Source organism: Canis lupus, chromosome 4, assembly GCF_003254725.2.
Source record: "Canis lupus dingo isolate Sandy chromosome 4, ASM325472v2, whole genome shotgun sequence".
NCBI lineage: Eukaryota > Metazoa > Chordata > Mammalia > Carnivora > Canidae > Canis > Canis lupus.
Window position 1 is genome coordinate 12,559,508 of NC_064246.1, and position 15,416 is coordinate 12,574,923.

At 43.2% G+C, this 15,416-nt stretch overlaps 1 protein-coding gene across 14 annotated transcripts in view; it reads right to left on the reverse strand.

Annotated features, from left to right (window-relative positions):
- Positions 1 to 15,416, reverse strand: part of ANK3 (ankyrin 3) — a 673,376-nt gene that overhangs the window by 101,270 nt on the left and 556,690 nt on the right. For 7 of the 14 annotated variants that reach the window (XM_049108953.1, XM_049108954.1, XM_049108956.1 and 4 more), the window contains 2 exons: positions 8,436 to 8,489; positions 764 to 887 (listed from right to left, as the gene is read on the reverse strand). In XM_049108953.1, the coding sequence (XP_048964910.1) occupies positions 764 to 887; positions 8,436 to 8,489 (178 nt within the window). Of the gene's footprint in view, positions 1 to 763; positions 888 to 2,368; positions 2,508 to 8,435; positions 8,490 to 15,416 lie in introns of those variants that run through there. The other 7 variants (XM_035715395.2, XM_035715390.2, XM_035715385.2 and 4 more) reach the window with 2 other exon arrangements.

The following is a 15,416-nucleotide window of genomic DNA, read 5'->3' on the forward strand; positions in this document are numbered from 1 at the left end:
TTATTAGCTTTAAAATAACTTGACTGTCAGCAAACATGCTGTTCAACCAACCAGGAGAAAAGAAGTCCCCAAATTCTGGACAAGGTCCTGTTTCACTTAAGCAGTGTCAGGTAAGTTGGAGCCAAGGTTTTTCCCAGGCAAAAGTTTTACACTTTGGTTTTCAGGACTGAATTTGGGGCCATTCCTGTCTGTGACTTTGGGGAAGTCATGTAACACTCCTGACATGTCCCTTGTAAACAAAGTAATGGCATAGTTTTAGAGGAGACACCCAAATATTTGGTAGACAATTGTAATAAACTATATGCAATTTTTTTTCAAGAATGCTCTCTTTTAAGTCTCAATCACGAATTACTCTTTCAGTGACGAAGAGAGAATAGTGAACCGTCAATACAACTGTATTAAAAAAAAAATACAACCGTATTGTCCTTATTGGAAAATTAGATTTCTCTTTCAACACGGCACACAATTTAATTTGGAAACGTGGAGGCCACCCGGGCTCTGAGCTCTTCTACTATCATGCGTGAAGCATGACGGCAGCGTGGGAACAAACACTCCACATGTTCAATCACGGACAACCGAGGACTGAAAAAGCCACGAAAGAAAACGGTGGAACACGTGCACCAGGGTTGAGAACATTCTACCAACTTCGCACCTTCATCCAAAGAGCACACTGGGGGATAATGTGAAAAATGAAAATGATTTTGGTTTATGACAGATCATGGTCGTATTCAATTATCTGCGAAGAAGAGCAGCAATAAAATACCTGGCGGACCGGGCCCCGAGACTGAAGCCCATGTAGCCCTCGGCGGGGAGAGAGTCATCGCCCAGCTCTTTCAGGTCCTGTGGCCCCAGATACTTGTCCGTGTCCCCTGTCATGGCATCTTCACCTGCCGAGGGACAAAGCAAGCCAGAATCAGAAGCTTCCCTTGGGAGAACGCATTCGTTGTAGAGAGAGCCACTCCTTTGGTCACCAGCAAATCACCCATTCCTCACATTCGCTTTCCCACGCCCGCTGGACAATACTCATTACTGCCGTTTACAAGGAAAAAGCAGACGTGAGGTTAGTTCAGGATCTCAAGAGTGAACGTCAGTAGCGAAAGAGCGCCTGGGGTGAAGCACCAACTTTAAGACATTTCCCCCATCGGATTTCCCCCCCTCAAGCCACAGCTGACTCGAAAGGTGGATCTTTTTTGTCCGTTTGCTTTCCTGGCCTCGCCACGCCGAGGGCAGCTATTTGAATGGATGTGGATTGCAAAATAAGAGCCACCTCTCTATTACTATTCTGGAAATTGGATATGGGAAGGGAGTGGATTTTTTTTTTTTTTTAAATGTTCTCACACGCAGGATTTCAGTTCAGGACATCTGTAAGAAACTAGCAAGTCATTTTAATCTGAGCTGTTTCTGCTTAACTGGAGAACTTTGAAACACATCAAATTTTTTTTTTTAAGATTTTTTTTATTTATTCATGAGAGACACACAGAGAGAGGCAGAGACATAGGCGGAGGGAGAAGCAGGCTCCCTGCGGGGAGCCCAGTGCGGGACTCGATCCCAGGACCCCGGGATCACGACCTGACCCGAAGGCAGACACTCAACCCACTGAGCCACCCAGGTGGCCCTAGAAACACAGCCATTTCGAACTGTTCCTGCACCCATCACAGGAGCAGCTCAGCCCAGCTGCCCCGGGGCTGGAACTCTTCTTGGAAAGGAGCTCTACCTTCCTTAGAGACCCAGTGGAGACACCAGCGGTTTGAAAGGAGGACTATGTAAACTGCTCTTGGCCCTTCAATACAAAGAGTTAATTCCGTAAAACTTTTACCGGCTACATGTGCATAGCATGACCTCACGGAAAAACCACATTCCGAGAGTGACAGAGCAGGTTTTTCAAATGCCTTTTGCCCTCTGGGACGTTTCCCATCCCTTTTCAAAATGTAGCACATTCTGTGGAAAAGTTCGTTCCGCAAACAGGAGAGCCTATCTCCTTTTTATGACTCTCCTCCCCTTTCTGGACACCAGCTTGGCTGGCCGAGAGAGAGATTTCAAAAGCGTGTACGTTATGTTTTCTCAAAGGTAAGTGATTCATCTGTTCCAGCTATATTTTCCAATTCCTTCATTGAGTACCGTTTATAATTTCCATTCATTTAAACCCAGGAAACCACAAGAGCTTAGCTTTTAAACTACCAATCAAGTCTAAAAATACCCTGTCAACTACTGTTTTTGCAAATATAAAAAATAAACAGATCTGCTCTCTACTACTCCCCAGCACCGAGAGATTATTTTAAGTAACTCTTCACAGCTGTGCTATTTGCACATCTCACTGCGTATGAAACAAAAACACACACACCAAGTAGGACTTAAAGAAAGAGCTTACTCCGCGGTAAAGCCATTTCCACCAGGCGGGGCTGATCAAATGTTTTCCTGATGTTTCCAGGAATTCCTTAAGCCGTGATTTGAGAATGCACCTCGGAATCAGCCCAAACACACCGATTCCTGGGTTGTCTCCACCGTCTTCACCGCCGCCGGGCTCGGCTCAGCATCTCCTTGTGGGTCTCCTTGTGGGTCGTCGAAGAAGTACACATCTTTTTCTACTCATCGGAGTTCAAAGATTTTCGATATATCAAACCAGAAAAAAATAAAATGAAATAAAAAAGAGCAAACCCTGGCTACCCTTAATTGAGAAGACCCTCTTGGTCACTCTGCAGACATCCTTTTAAAGCTCCTTCTGATTGGGCCGGGAACTCCGCTGGCAGGCCTCTAGCAGGACCGAATGGTGACATAAATGCGAGCCCTGGAGTTATTTGTATGTAAATATGAGGACTGCTCCAGTGTAGACTTTCGGTAATCTGATACCAACGCCCGGTGCCTAGCCGGGTAACCGAGACAGCCTTGCATCTAGGGAGAGCCCGCGAGCGCGCGGAGCGGGGTGCTGCGGCCCCTTAGGAGGTGCCTCTTCCCCCACAGGAATGAAGACGCGGCCGACCAGGTGGAGGGATCACAGACGAAAACAAAGAAGTGGCCCCGGCGGGGAGTGGCAGGGAGCTGCAGGCAAACTTTCAACTTTGTTCTCGGCTGGGAACACCGGGAGCCGCGGTTATTTATGGTCCCTGTCAGGTGCAAGGAGGGAGGAGGGCCTGCCCGGAGCCGAGCCGAGCCGAGGGGCTGGGGCTGGGGCTGGGGCTGGGGCTGGGGCTGGGGCTGGGGGCGCGCCCGGGAACCACGGATCCCCCGCCTGTACCAGGACTTGGAAGAAAGGAGCAGAGGTGAGACGAGCTGGAAGAAAGCAAGGGGATGTCTGCTTTACTTTTGGCGCAAGTTCTTGCAACTCTTCAGCACACTCGGACGCACTCCCTGGTCCTGCCTCCTTGCGAGTCCCCGGAGAGCGCGCGGGGCGAGCGCCAGGCCGAGGGGAGAGGTCTTGGCTGCAAAGGGCCTGAGGCCGCCCAGGGGAGGCGCTTCTGTCACTTCGCTGCTACACGGTTTCCCTCTCTCTGGGGCTCCTGGCCTCCCTTTCCAGCCACTCCACCCTGTTTATGTTGGCAGAGGAGGAAAAAAACGAGCAGGACTTCGGCATCCTCCATCTGGGTACGCCAGAAAGGCGATTTCTATGTTTTTTTTTTTTTTTTTTCCTTCTTCTTCTTCTTCTTCTCAGAATAGCTGGACATTTAGGCTAGAAACTAAGTATAGGGTTTTGAACGGTCTTGCTGAATTAAGTGGTTCCCGGCACTTTTCTGTGAGTGTATCTCTCTCGTGGATTGTTAACTGAAGTTACAGAAATTTGAATCTGTAGAATCGATGAAGTGGGGGAAGAGATTTGGTTTTCCTGGATCAATGCGTGTATCAATGAATGCACGACTCATCTGAGATTAAGAGGATAGGAGACCTGGGGCTTTAACTGGAGCAGCCTGACTGCAACTCACATTGTAAATATGCAGGAACAGAAGGGAAGCCATTTATAAAGCCTGGTACATATTGAAAAATATTCCCAAGCAAAAGAATAATTTCCAACGTTGTAAAGAATGGAAGGGGAAGTCACGGTTAAAATGGATAAAATGACTAAACCTTGATCTGTTTTCCACATCTGCACTTAAAATCCAAACTGCTTAGCAAAACCTCATTCAAAGAACGTCGCTCAGTGAAGCTTCCTATCAAGGATTGGGATGAAAAAGTTCCTTCCTCTTGACTTCTCAGCCGGCCTTTCTCTGGCCACTGCTGAACACCTGTTGCCCTTCTGTGATACAGAATTATTTCAGTCCCTAGAAATCCGGAACCACTTTAGACTTTGAACCATTATATAGGGTGCACTCTTGACGGAACCTTTATCCCTCTTCTTCACCTGAGTAATCTCTCCAATCTTCGACTTTCAAATTCCTCCCATCCTGTACTCTTCACCTAACATTAGTTGTTCTTCATGTGAGTTTCCCTTATCAAAGCATGTTGCCAGTGAAAACATCTGTTTAGTCTCTCCCACTGGACGGTAAGATCTGACCTAGATTAGGAACTGAATTTTTCGTGAGCTTGGCATATTGCAAGTGCCCTGTAAATATTTCTGGATTTCATCATTGCTTTTATGGCAAAAACAAACAAAACAAAACAAAACAAAACAAAACCAGACTCTTAAATACAGAGAACAGACTGGAGGTTGCCAGAGGGGAGGTGAGTAGGAGGATGGGTGAGAAAAAAAGCCCAGAGGCAGGTGGTTGTGCTTTTCTCTCCATCTATATGCCACAGCAACTTAGTCCCTGGGATGTCAAGCTTGATGACTGGTATATAGTAAACTGATAATAAAGTTAGGTTTCTATTCTTCTTTGCTAATCCTTCTTAGATTTCTGAAATGGTCACTATGAAACCAAAAGATGCCCAGAGTTGAAATGGAGGCGAGAGCTGCCAATATATTTAGCCAAAGATTAATTAAAATAGCCTTGTGACATTTCTTACAAGGCATGGAAAGTGGAAGCCCAGGCAATGGTATTATTTTAAGGCAGTTTTGCATGGTTGGTGCTCTGGATTCAAATCCTGACTTTATCATCAACTAATTAGGTGACCTTTGGAACACTGTTTACTCTGAGTCACAGTTTCCACCTCTACAAAACCGGGATAATAACTCTGCCTCTGACCTCAGCCTTCTTGAGGGATTCAAAGAAATAATGTACAGAATAAGGGCTTAGTCAGCACTGGTTAGTGTTATTCTATAACACAGCTTTCTCTGGTGCCCAAACATCTGAATGCATGAATTCATATAGTTCGCATTTCAATTGCTACTATTGATACTGGTTAAGGCAAAATCTAACCACAGTGGCAAACATTTCTCTCTCCACTGCCTAATGCAAGGCCTGGGTCAGAGGTACTCAATAAATATTTGTTGATTGATTGATTGAATGAATGTATAACAATAGACCACACTCACTGTCCTTTCAATAAACAAAATATTCTATAATTTTGTTTAGTACAACACACTATTATACCAAAAACTAGAAAGGAATGACATGAATTGTGTTGAGTGGCTTGTTAACTGTCTCTAATTCATTCTATAACCCAAAAATATTTTGATTAGTAATAGCTTCTGACCAACAGGCACAAATGTAGATAAGCCAACAAAGCTAATTCTATGAGTGGACAACTCTGATACAATATCAGATATATTTAGTTAAGATGCATATGTCTTGCATATATATGCAAGAACCACACACTTTCATCTAAGAAGCACTTGTGTAGGTTTATGTTTCCTAGAAGTGTTTGGTGCAGTGGTATAATAGTTGTATTATGGATAAATTTGAGTATTTCGAGGTGAGAAGGGTGTGGTAGCTAGTATTTAAAGAAGCTTTCTTTCTTTTTTTTTTTTTTTATGATAGTCACAGAGAGAGAGAGAGAGGCAGAGACATAGGCAAAGGGAGAAGCAGGCTCCATGCACCGGGAGCCCGATGTGGGATTCGATCCCGGGTCTCCAGGACCGCGCCCTGGGCCAAAGGCAGGCACTAAACCGCTGCGCCACCCAGGGATCCCTAAAGAAGCTTTCTTCTCCACCCCCACCCCGAACCATATCTCTTTACTTGAATCTAGGTTGGTTCAGTTTTTGAACAATAAAATGTAGGGGAAGCGATTTTGCCTGATTTTTCAGTTTTAGTTCAAAGAAACTTTGCAGTTTCTCCGTGGCTCTCTTTTGAACACTAGCTTGGGGGAAGTCGATCCCAATGTAAGAAATTTGACTCCCATGAGACCACCATACTGTAAAGAAAGTCAAGGAAGCCATATGGAGAGGCAGCAAGGACAGAAAGAGAGGGAGAGATGCCCAGCTAGCCCTCAGCTGTTCCAGGGTCATCCTAGTGGGGCTGACAAATCTGTGACTGAAGATAGCACACTGAACGATCTGCCATATTATTACTCCCACCCCTGCTGCTACCTGACTATAATCTCAGCAAAGAGCTCAAGAATCCAGCTGAACCCAGTTAACTCACACAACCATGGGAGATAATTATGACAATACATTAAACCACTGAGTTTAGAGATATGTCGTCACAGTGCAGTAAGTAATGGAAACACACAGGAATGAGAAATGACAAGGTCCAAAGGTAGGCCAAAGAGGTCACACGCTGATTGTTTAATGCATCCCTAGTGAATTAAGAGGTAGCTCTATAGCGTGCTACTTGATTAGCGCAGACCAAGTCCAGGAGGAATACCCGGGTTAATGCCACCTGAGGAAGCCTCATCTATTTAGTATTGACCTTATGCCTCTTAAAATTATGAGCACAGATGTCCTCATTATGAATCCATTTCTGATAAGAAAATACCAGAGGCTAGAAAATGTTCAAAGAAGAACACAAAGCACCCCAGTCTACCTCGATCCCACCATTCACCAAATAATAAAAGTTGTTCAGAGCCATTTTGCTTCCATTTCCCAGCTATCCCCTCTTCCTAGTTGTCCTATCATGACGAGGTTAAGAAGAAAGAGGTTTCTTCTATCTCAATCAACGTCTCAAAGATCCACACTCTTTGATGCAAAATAGAATCATGAACAAAGGAGAGAAAGAAAGAGAATATATGAAATGATTATCAAGACTAGCTGGTCACAGAGTTGTGTCCTCATTCCTTTGTATTTAATTATTTTTAGATTTTTAAGTAATCTTTAAACTCAATGTGGAGCTTGAACTCAAAACCCTGAGATCAAGAATTGCCTGCTCTACTGACTGAGCCATCCAGGCGCCCCAGTCCTCCTTCCTTCTTAGATTCCACGTTGATGGTCCAGTGTCACGCTGTGGTGGGATATACCTAATCCAACTTCCCTGTGATCCTTCATTGTGCCTACTAATAAGGCTTTTTATGCTGAATAGAGGGAACACTTCTTGGTTAATACTGAAAAGTGTTTTCACATCCTACAAGTTCTTTTTTTCTTTCTTTTTTTCCATGTAATTTTTTTTCCTAATATTTTTCATCTTAAGATCATCACCCAGGGATACTTTTGTTGCTTTCCTAGGGGTTGAAAGTTGTTTTTCCACTGTCTGGAGACAAGAATCATAAAGAAAGGTCCTTAAGGTAACTATACCAAGTTATAATGTCTGCAACTTTACTCAGAAGTACGTCATTCCTCTGCTATGAAATCCAGAATCTTCTTCCCAAGGTATATACTTTGTACCATTATACATAACTACTATTAATTGTAGTTAATAATACATAACACCATTGAATGAATTAATGTAGAAAATCTTCAAATTACGTGGTATTAAAAAAAGCTAGATTAGAAAGAAAACAGAGGAACATCTATCCTCTAGTGATTCATTAGGAGTTGCTTTCTTAATAGAAATCAGCAAATAGTCTTGTAAACAAATGGTTAATGATCAAAATGTAGACTTCTATTTAGTGTGCTTGTTCTGAAAAAAGTGATTTTTTTTACCACCCCATAGCAAAGAGAAGAAATTAAAACTATTGGGAAAATAAATCCTTTAAGCATTTCTAGTCTACATTATAGAATAGTAGAGTGAGAGCACACCATTATAATCACCACTAGTATCTACTGAGGATTTACTATGTTCAAGGCACTGTATGGTGCTTTATAAGTATTATCTTGTGCGATTCCTGGAACAACCTTATGAAACAGAATTGTTGTCTCCATTTTAATATAAAGAAGACGACCCAGTTCACAGTAGTAAATAACCATGATCACTTAGAAATCGGGGAAAACTGGATTTAAAATCCATTGGTTTGACTACAGAGCCCCACTTTTAACTACTGTGATAATCTATGTTATTGAACAAGTACTATAAGAAATTGGTAACCGAGTGTAAGCTCCACAAGGGCAGAGGTTTTTGCCTGTTTTGTTCCATATTCAGTACCCAGAACAGTGCCTGGCACATAGTAGGTACTCAATAAATGTATGAAATGAAAATTCAGTGATTGCCTTGGGAGGCAGCAACTAGATTACTAGAGTGAGGAGGAGGAAGACTTACTTTTCACCGTAAACTCTTGTACCTTGGGAATTTTATACCATGTGCATCTATCACCTATTCAAAAAATGAATAAAATTAACAAAACAAAATGAAACAAAATACAGGGACTGCAGATAAGTCATACAGGCTGTGTTTCAAACACCAGTACTGGTATTTTGACATACACAGGTAGATATTAAGATGTATATGTGTGCCAGCAAATATTTGGTAAATGTGGAGAGGAACTCAATTCTTTATGACATTTGACCTTACTATTTAAAAGAAGGCAAAGAAGGAATAAAATCACAAGGCAGGAAGAAGGGGATGCACATTATTAATATGGTACTTCTAATAGCTTCCCATTGTTCTAATGTGGCAGTTCTCAACCCATAGGATGCATTCGAATCACCTGAAAACTTGTTTTTCTACAAATTCCCAAGTGACTCTGATGCTTCTTGTTCAAGAACCACAAGGTGATAAGCACTGGCTTAAAGGATCCTTACAAATAAATGACACTTATCTAATGGCAGTATTGATTCTAGAGAAGTATCTATTTTCCTGGTGGGAATTACAAGAGTAATTCAATGAATTGACTGTGGTATTTCTAAATTTCCATGTATACATTTGCCATCATTGGAGAACCATGTTAAGCCATAGACACTGAGTCCACAAGTCTGAGGCAGGCCCTGAGATTCTGCACGTGTGACAAACTCCCAGGTGACTGCAAGCCACACTTTGAGCACTGAGGCAATAGAGCACCGGCCTAGGCTCTGTTATGAGTAAAGCCAACTATTGCCTTTGAGGCATTTTATCTCCAAGAAGGAAGTTAAGACCAGTCACAAATAATAATAGAAATAGCACACCACGACTCCTTCTGGTTAGGATTTACTTAGGTGAGACACTGTGGTAACTGAGCACTTTCTATGCATGTCTCATTCACTCTTCAATCCCATGAACCAGGCACTCTCATGTCCCCTTTCTAGATGAAGACAGACTCAGAGAGGTTCAGTTATTTTTCGGAGCTCACATGTCTAGTCAGTGGCAGAGTCTGGGTTAGAAGCCACACAGGTGGCAGACCCCAAGTTCTTCAGCAGCACATGTGTGTCAGAGGATGTGCAAGAGAAATGACAAGTGTCCAAGGGGATGCACAGGAAGAGAGCATCACCTTTGATTGAGGAGAAGGGGCAGATGTTGAATGGAGGTGTGTGAGTGAAGACAGGCAGAGAGGAGTGGAAGTGGGAAGTTGGCCATCCCCAGCCACAGGACATGACATGAGAGGGAAAGAATGGGAATGTCCTGAGAATAGTGAGCAGCCAGCTTTACTAAAATGATAGGCAATGGACCTGTGGGAAATGAGGGCCATGTTGGGCCATGTTTTTAGGGTCTCTGAAGTTGGATCATTTTGTTTGACCCATACATATGTATGCACAGGTATGTATGTATGCACGTGTATGCTCCCACGTGCATGTGCACACACACACACAAACTGAAGACTTAAACCCTCAAAACTCTCCCTCCTCCTCTCATGTTCCCCCACCCTACTTCTAATCTACAGCAGGAAGCAGGATTCACTGATAGTTACCTCTGATCAAAAGAAAAAAAAAAAAAAGAAAAAGAAAAAAAGAAAAAAAAGAAAGAAAGAAAGACTCCTGTTTATTGAGCATCTACTATATGCTGGTCACTGTTCAACAAACTTTGGTATGTTATAGCTTTTCATCTTCTCGGCAGCATCATGTGGTATAATTAACCCATTTAGAGATGAGACAAATAAGACTCAGCATATTTTATTTTTTTGAAGGTTCAGAGAAGGGACAAAAATACAGATAACTTTGAAGAGAAAACATTTTCCATCAATTGAAAGCATTAGTCAAAAGATGTATATCTCCCCTAGTGTTTGGACAATACATTCTCAGCCTGGGGAATCCACATGATGTTATTTGCTCATGAGTCTTTTCCCTCCATCCGGTATTTTATTCTCAGAAAAGCGAGGGAGCAGGAACGATGGAAGAAGAGCAAGGTAATATTAGGAGCCTGATGCTCTCAGACTTTTGTTCTAAGTGTCTGATTCTACCCCAGAGTTACACAATAAACAATGGGAGGTTACTCAGATGCCAGATCTGCACGTATAGCCGTTTGGAGCAAGCACTTGGATTAAGCAAGGTTTCCTGTGAATGTCGGAGAAACTGATAAAGGGGGAGGTGATGTGCAGCTGATGGAATTGCACCACCTAGTTCAAGAATTCATGCGTGTAGCACAGGCGCTTCTGTGTCAGGCTGGAGGCCCAGTGAGGTGCTCACGACTCCGCGGCCTCCTGGGAGGGTGGAGGCTCAGGGCGAGGCTGCCCGGCCCAGGCCGGGTAAAGAATGAAGGGAGTTCCCTCAGCCACGCGGGGCCTTCACTTGAACCTTTGGTTTTCCAGCACCTCCTGGCAGTGGTGGTGGTTCTTTCAAAACAGTTTGCTAAGTATATTCTGGAATATAACATTTTCTTGCTTTCCTTCTCAAAACATGTGAGAACAATGGGGTAAGTTGAGAAAAATAGATGAGCAATGGGTGAGCTAAGTGGTCTTAAGAAGGCTAAGGAAGTACGTGTCATTAAGGGAGGCATGTACCTCTTGGGGGAGGCCATGTCCACACTCTGCCTCACCTTTCCTTTGTTCTAGGTGTTCCTAAGAGCAGCCGTCCTAGGTAGCCAGAAAGGAATCAGGCTTGACTGGCAAAGTTTGCATATCTCATAACCAACACGAACAAGTTGCTGTTCTCACACAGAACAAATGACTCTTTCTGCTCAGGCTAGGTTTTTTTTTTTTTTTTTTTTTTTTTTTTTAAGAGTAAACAAAAGTCCATTTGATTCTTTACTCTCAAACATTTATTCTAGTCTTTGTGGCTAGATGTGCTTCTTTTTTAAAAACTGGATTGCAGTTTTTAAACTGCTCCTTAATCCGGGCTAGATATAGTTTCTAAATAAGCATGCATGACTCAGTCTTGGAACTCTTCCAGATGTAGCAATGAAAAATGTCCCCTGTGATCTCGGTTGGGTTAATAAACAAACTCATCCCAGAAAGGAAAACGATTTCAGTGTCCTTCCTGTGAAGAGGTAGAAAAAGACAATGTTGGGACAGATGCTATAACTTTTTCATAGTCTTATCATTCTTATCAATACACCTTAACCCTAATCCAGAAATTGCCCTCAGTCATCCCAGTAAGATTACACTGACTTGGTCACATGGACACCTGAGACTAGAGATGGAACGCAGGTAGAAAGAAGCACAAGGTTACCTACACTGTTCTCATTATCTAGATTCTATGCCACTGGTAAAGAAGACTAGATGATGAATAAATTACTAGCCATGGACTAGCCCTGTGAAATCAGGCACGAAAATGTTGGTTCTTAAAGAGAAATTGGGTAGCTTAATTCAAGGTGGTAGTGTCATGCCAATTAATTCTTTCTTCTGTTTATTCTTTGTTACCTATTTGTCTAGCTTCAACCCCAAATCCAGACCTCATTAGCCTTGGCTCGTCCTTACTTAGGTACATAAAGAGTGCTCACTGTCCCTAGTGTACAGGAATATCAGGATCTCACAAGCTTTTGTGGGCAAGCATTTGGCCTCTTCCCAGTATCATACCCCAGCTGCCTTTCATTGCACAGGGCAATGAACACATGCTCTTGGTTTATTTTGTATTTCCTACCTCTACCTATGTGATATGTGCTTACAAGGTAAAGACAGGTGGGGCCTGCCGGCACTCAGCCTCATTGCAGTTGTGGCCCAGGAGGTCAGACAGCCCCTTCCCACTGCAGCATCTTCCCTTCCTCTCCGACCCCTCCCAGTCCTGGCTCTCGGCACTGCCAGGCCACTCCCTGCCCTATTCATTCCCAACTGCTGATGCTCTGCTTTCTTCTCTCTGTAGCAAGGATCCCCACATGGAGGGGGTCAGATGAAGACCCGTTTCCACATGAAGCAGGTCAGACTTTCCAGGTAGACAGGCAGGAACTAAAATAATTGGAGGGTGAGGGGAGAAACCATATTCAAAATTATAACTTGTTTTGGGCAAATGAAAAAAGCCACTTATTATTCCTGATCAATAAGCATGCTTCATTCCCTGCCATCCCCTAAGACAATCCCTGTGTCCATTTATTCACCGGCCACTCCAGCTACTCATCCTGTCACAGCACACAGGATGGGGAAACACGCACACACCACATTGGGACCACTCTATTCCATGTCTCTATATCCACTGTGTCATGGATGTGGTGGCTTCCTCAGATCACCGGGGATCCACAGGTTGCCTGTGCTCAGCTGGTTAGACCCCATTAGGGAATCCCCCGTGGCTTCTGCTGGAACCCCCTCTTCTTCCTAGTTTTCCTCCTCTGTTGCTCACCACTCTCCCTCCATATCCTCTGACCCCGCTCCTCTTCTGTACATGTCAATGTGCCTGGAGTTTTCTAGAACTGTTTTTCGTCCTCCCTGTGTCCTTTTTGGGTCCTCATTCAGGCCAGGGCTCAGTCTCCCCAGCCCCTGTGAGCTGAGTTCTTCTGTGGAGTACTCTGCTTTCCTGTCTTTCTTTCTTTTTGAAGTTTTATTTGTTTATGTAATCTCTATAACCCCACGAGGGGTGGGGCTTGAACTTATGACTGTGAGATCAAGAGTCTCAGGCTTTTGCCGACTGAGTCAACCAGGGGACCCATCTCTGACACTTTCTGAATGTGGAACACTTCTTTCCTCTTTCCCCCAAATTTCTGCTTGTATGCATTCTATCTATTCCTTGAAATACTTCCTTTCTGAGGCCTTCATTAATCTCCCCTCCTTTTGAATTTCCTTGTCACTTTGATCTATTCTTCTCTATTGCATCTCGTTCGAGCAGAAAGTCAGAGGGAGAAAACTAAATTCAAATTCCAGTTTCCTTGACTATGAGAACCTGGATAAATATCTTAAACCCATTGAACCTCAGAACTAATAGCACTTTAAGTTGGGGCTTCAGATGAAGGGTAAATGTAGATTGGAGTAAAAACAATGCCAGTAAGTCTCTCAACTACTTGGAGAAAATTCAGCAAGATAGGGAACCTTGTAAATAACATTCACTGAGATCTCTGACAGGATCTCATCTAAAATTTGCAATAATCTATGAGTTGTGGGACTTTAAGTTCCCAGGCACTATGGATGTCAGAGCAGAGGTTAAGGGCAGGGATTTGAGGATAATCCCTTGCACTGATTTGTGTAAGCTTGATCAAGGCCCTTAACCTTGTTGGAACCACTATCCATATCTATAAAATGGGCTTACTGATGGCTCTAACACAGGGGTCACTGTGAAGGTTACAATACATAATGCATGAGATGTATACAGATTCATGTCTGGCACATAGAAAGGGCTCAGTAAATGTAAGTACTTCTTTTATGATGTTTTGAATGTTCATTTCTATGGAATCCTGTCAGGAGACAGACACAGTGAATGTATGGATTTAAGCCCGTGGGATACACTCATCCATGGAAGAGGGCCTATCTGTATACATCCTAAGTGCTGTGACAGGAATAAAGGCAGGTCTGCTCTTAGGGAGCTGTCTACTTTAAAAGAAAATGAAAAAATTAATCACAAATTGGCAAATTGCAGTCTGTGGGCTGAGTCCACTTCCCATCTACTTTTTAATCAAGTTTTAATTGTCACAGTTGTGCCCATTCATTGAGGTCTTATCTCGTGCTGCCGTTGTGCCATAAAGGCAGGGTTGAGTAGTTGGGCTGGAGACCACATGGCATGAAACTTTGAAAATATTTACCATTGGCCTGTAACAGAAAAAAATTTACTGCCCTCTGAAATTAATGACTAGTACCTCAAGATGAGTCTTAGGACGACATTAAAAAGTGTGATTAAGAGGACGGTGGGAAATAGGTAACTGGGCCACATCCCACAGAACCTACTGACCTTGGAAGGGCCCGAGTTTTATGTCAAGTGTGATGTAAAGCCTCAGGAGATTTTTATTTTAGTTTTGAATGTATACTATACATTATTTAGAGAGGGGGGCTGCTTTTATTATGAAATACAGCAACCATGCAGATGAGTACAGAAAATATAAAAGTACATTTTCACAGGCTGTTACAAAATAAATAGCATCCAGGTCAAGAGCTAGAACATCAGCACCTTAGAAGCCTCCCACATCCCATCCCAATCACAGCCTCTTTTAACCTCCCTCGTGGTAATCACTTTGACATTACATTCTTCCCCTTCCCCCCCCCTTTTTATAGCCTTATTATCTAATTTTATAATCCTAGTTTAGTGTTACCTGGGTTGGATGAGTTCTGTTGTCTCTGCATAATCTACAACCCAGAGACTGCAGTCCTAGGTGTGTACCCTGTAGAAATACATGCATATGTGTATCTGGGGCAGATAGAAGCAGGCCTGTAGCAGCTTTGTTTGCAACAGCCCCAAATTGGAAACAAGCCACATTTCTATTTCCAACTGGCGTGGATAACATACTTCTGGAATAGGCATACAATGGAATATCACAGAGAAACAGAAATGAATGAACATGGCCACACCATGAAAGAATTTTAAAGACATAACTATAAGCTTGGGAGGGTTTTAAACTGGATAATGGAATGATATCAGCCAATTTATTTTTTTAAAAGACCACTGAGGATGCTGTGTAGAAATCCATGCCTGTGGGGAGAGAAATGGAGCCATGTGCAGAGGCTCCAGCACTGGAGAAGCAGAGAAGAGGGACGTGAGATGGGTTCTGGAAGAAGTGCTAGGACTTGCTGAGGGACTGGGCATGAGTGCTAAGAAAAGGGCAGGGCGATTACGCATAACTTCAGGCCTGGCTTGTATGATGGAGCCACTTATTAGGATGGAGGAGGCTGGAAGGAGACACTGTTGGGAGCAGGTGTCCAGGGCATGATGAGTTAAGTGTCTGTGAGAATCTAGATGGAAACACCAGGTATGTGCTGGGTAGGTGGACAGTGTGGATCAAAATCACTTTATTCCAGAATCAAAGATGGAATACCAAAGATAG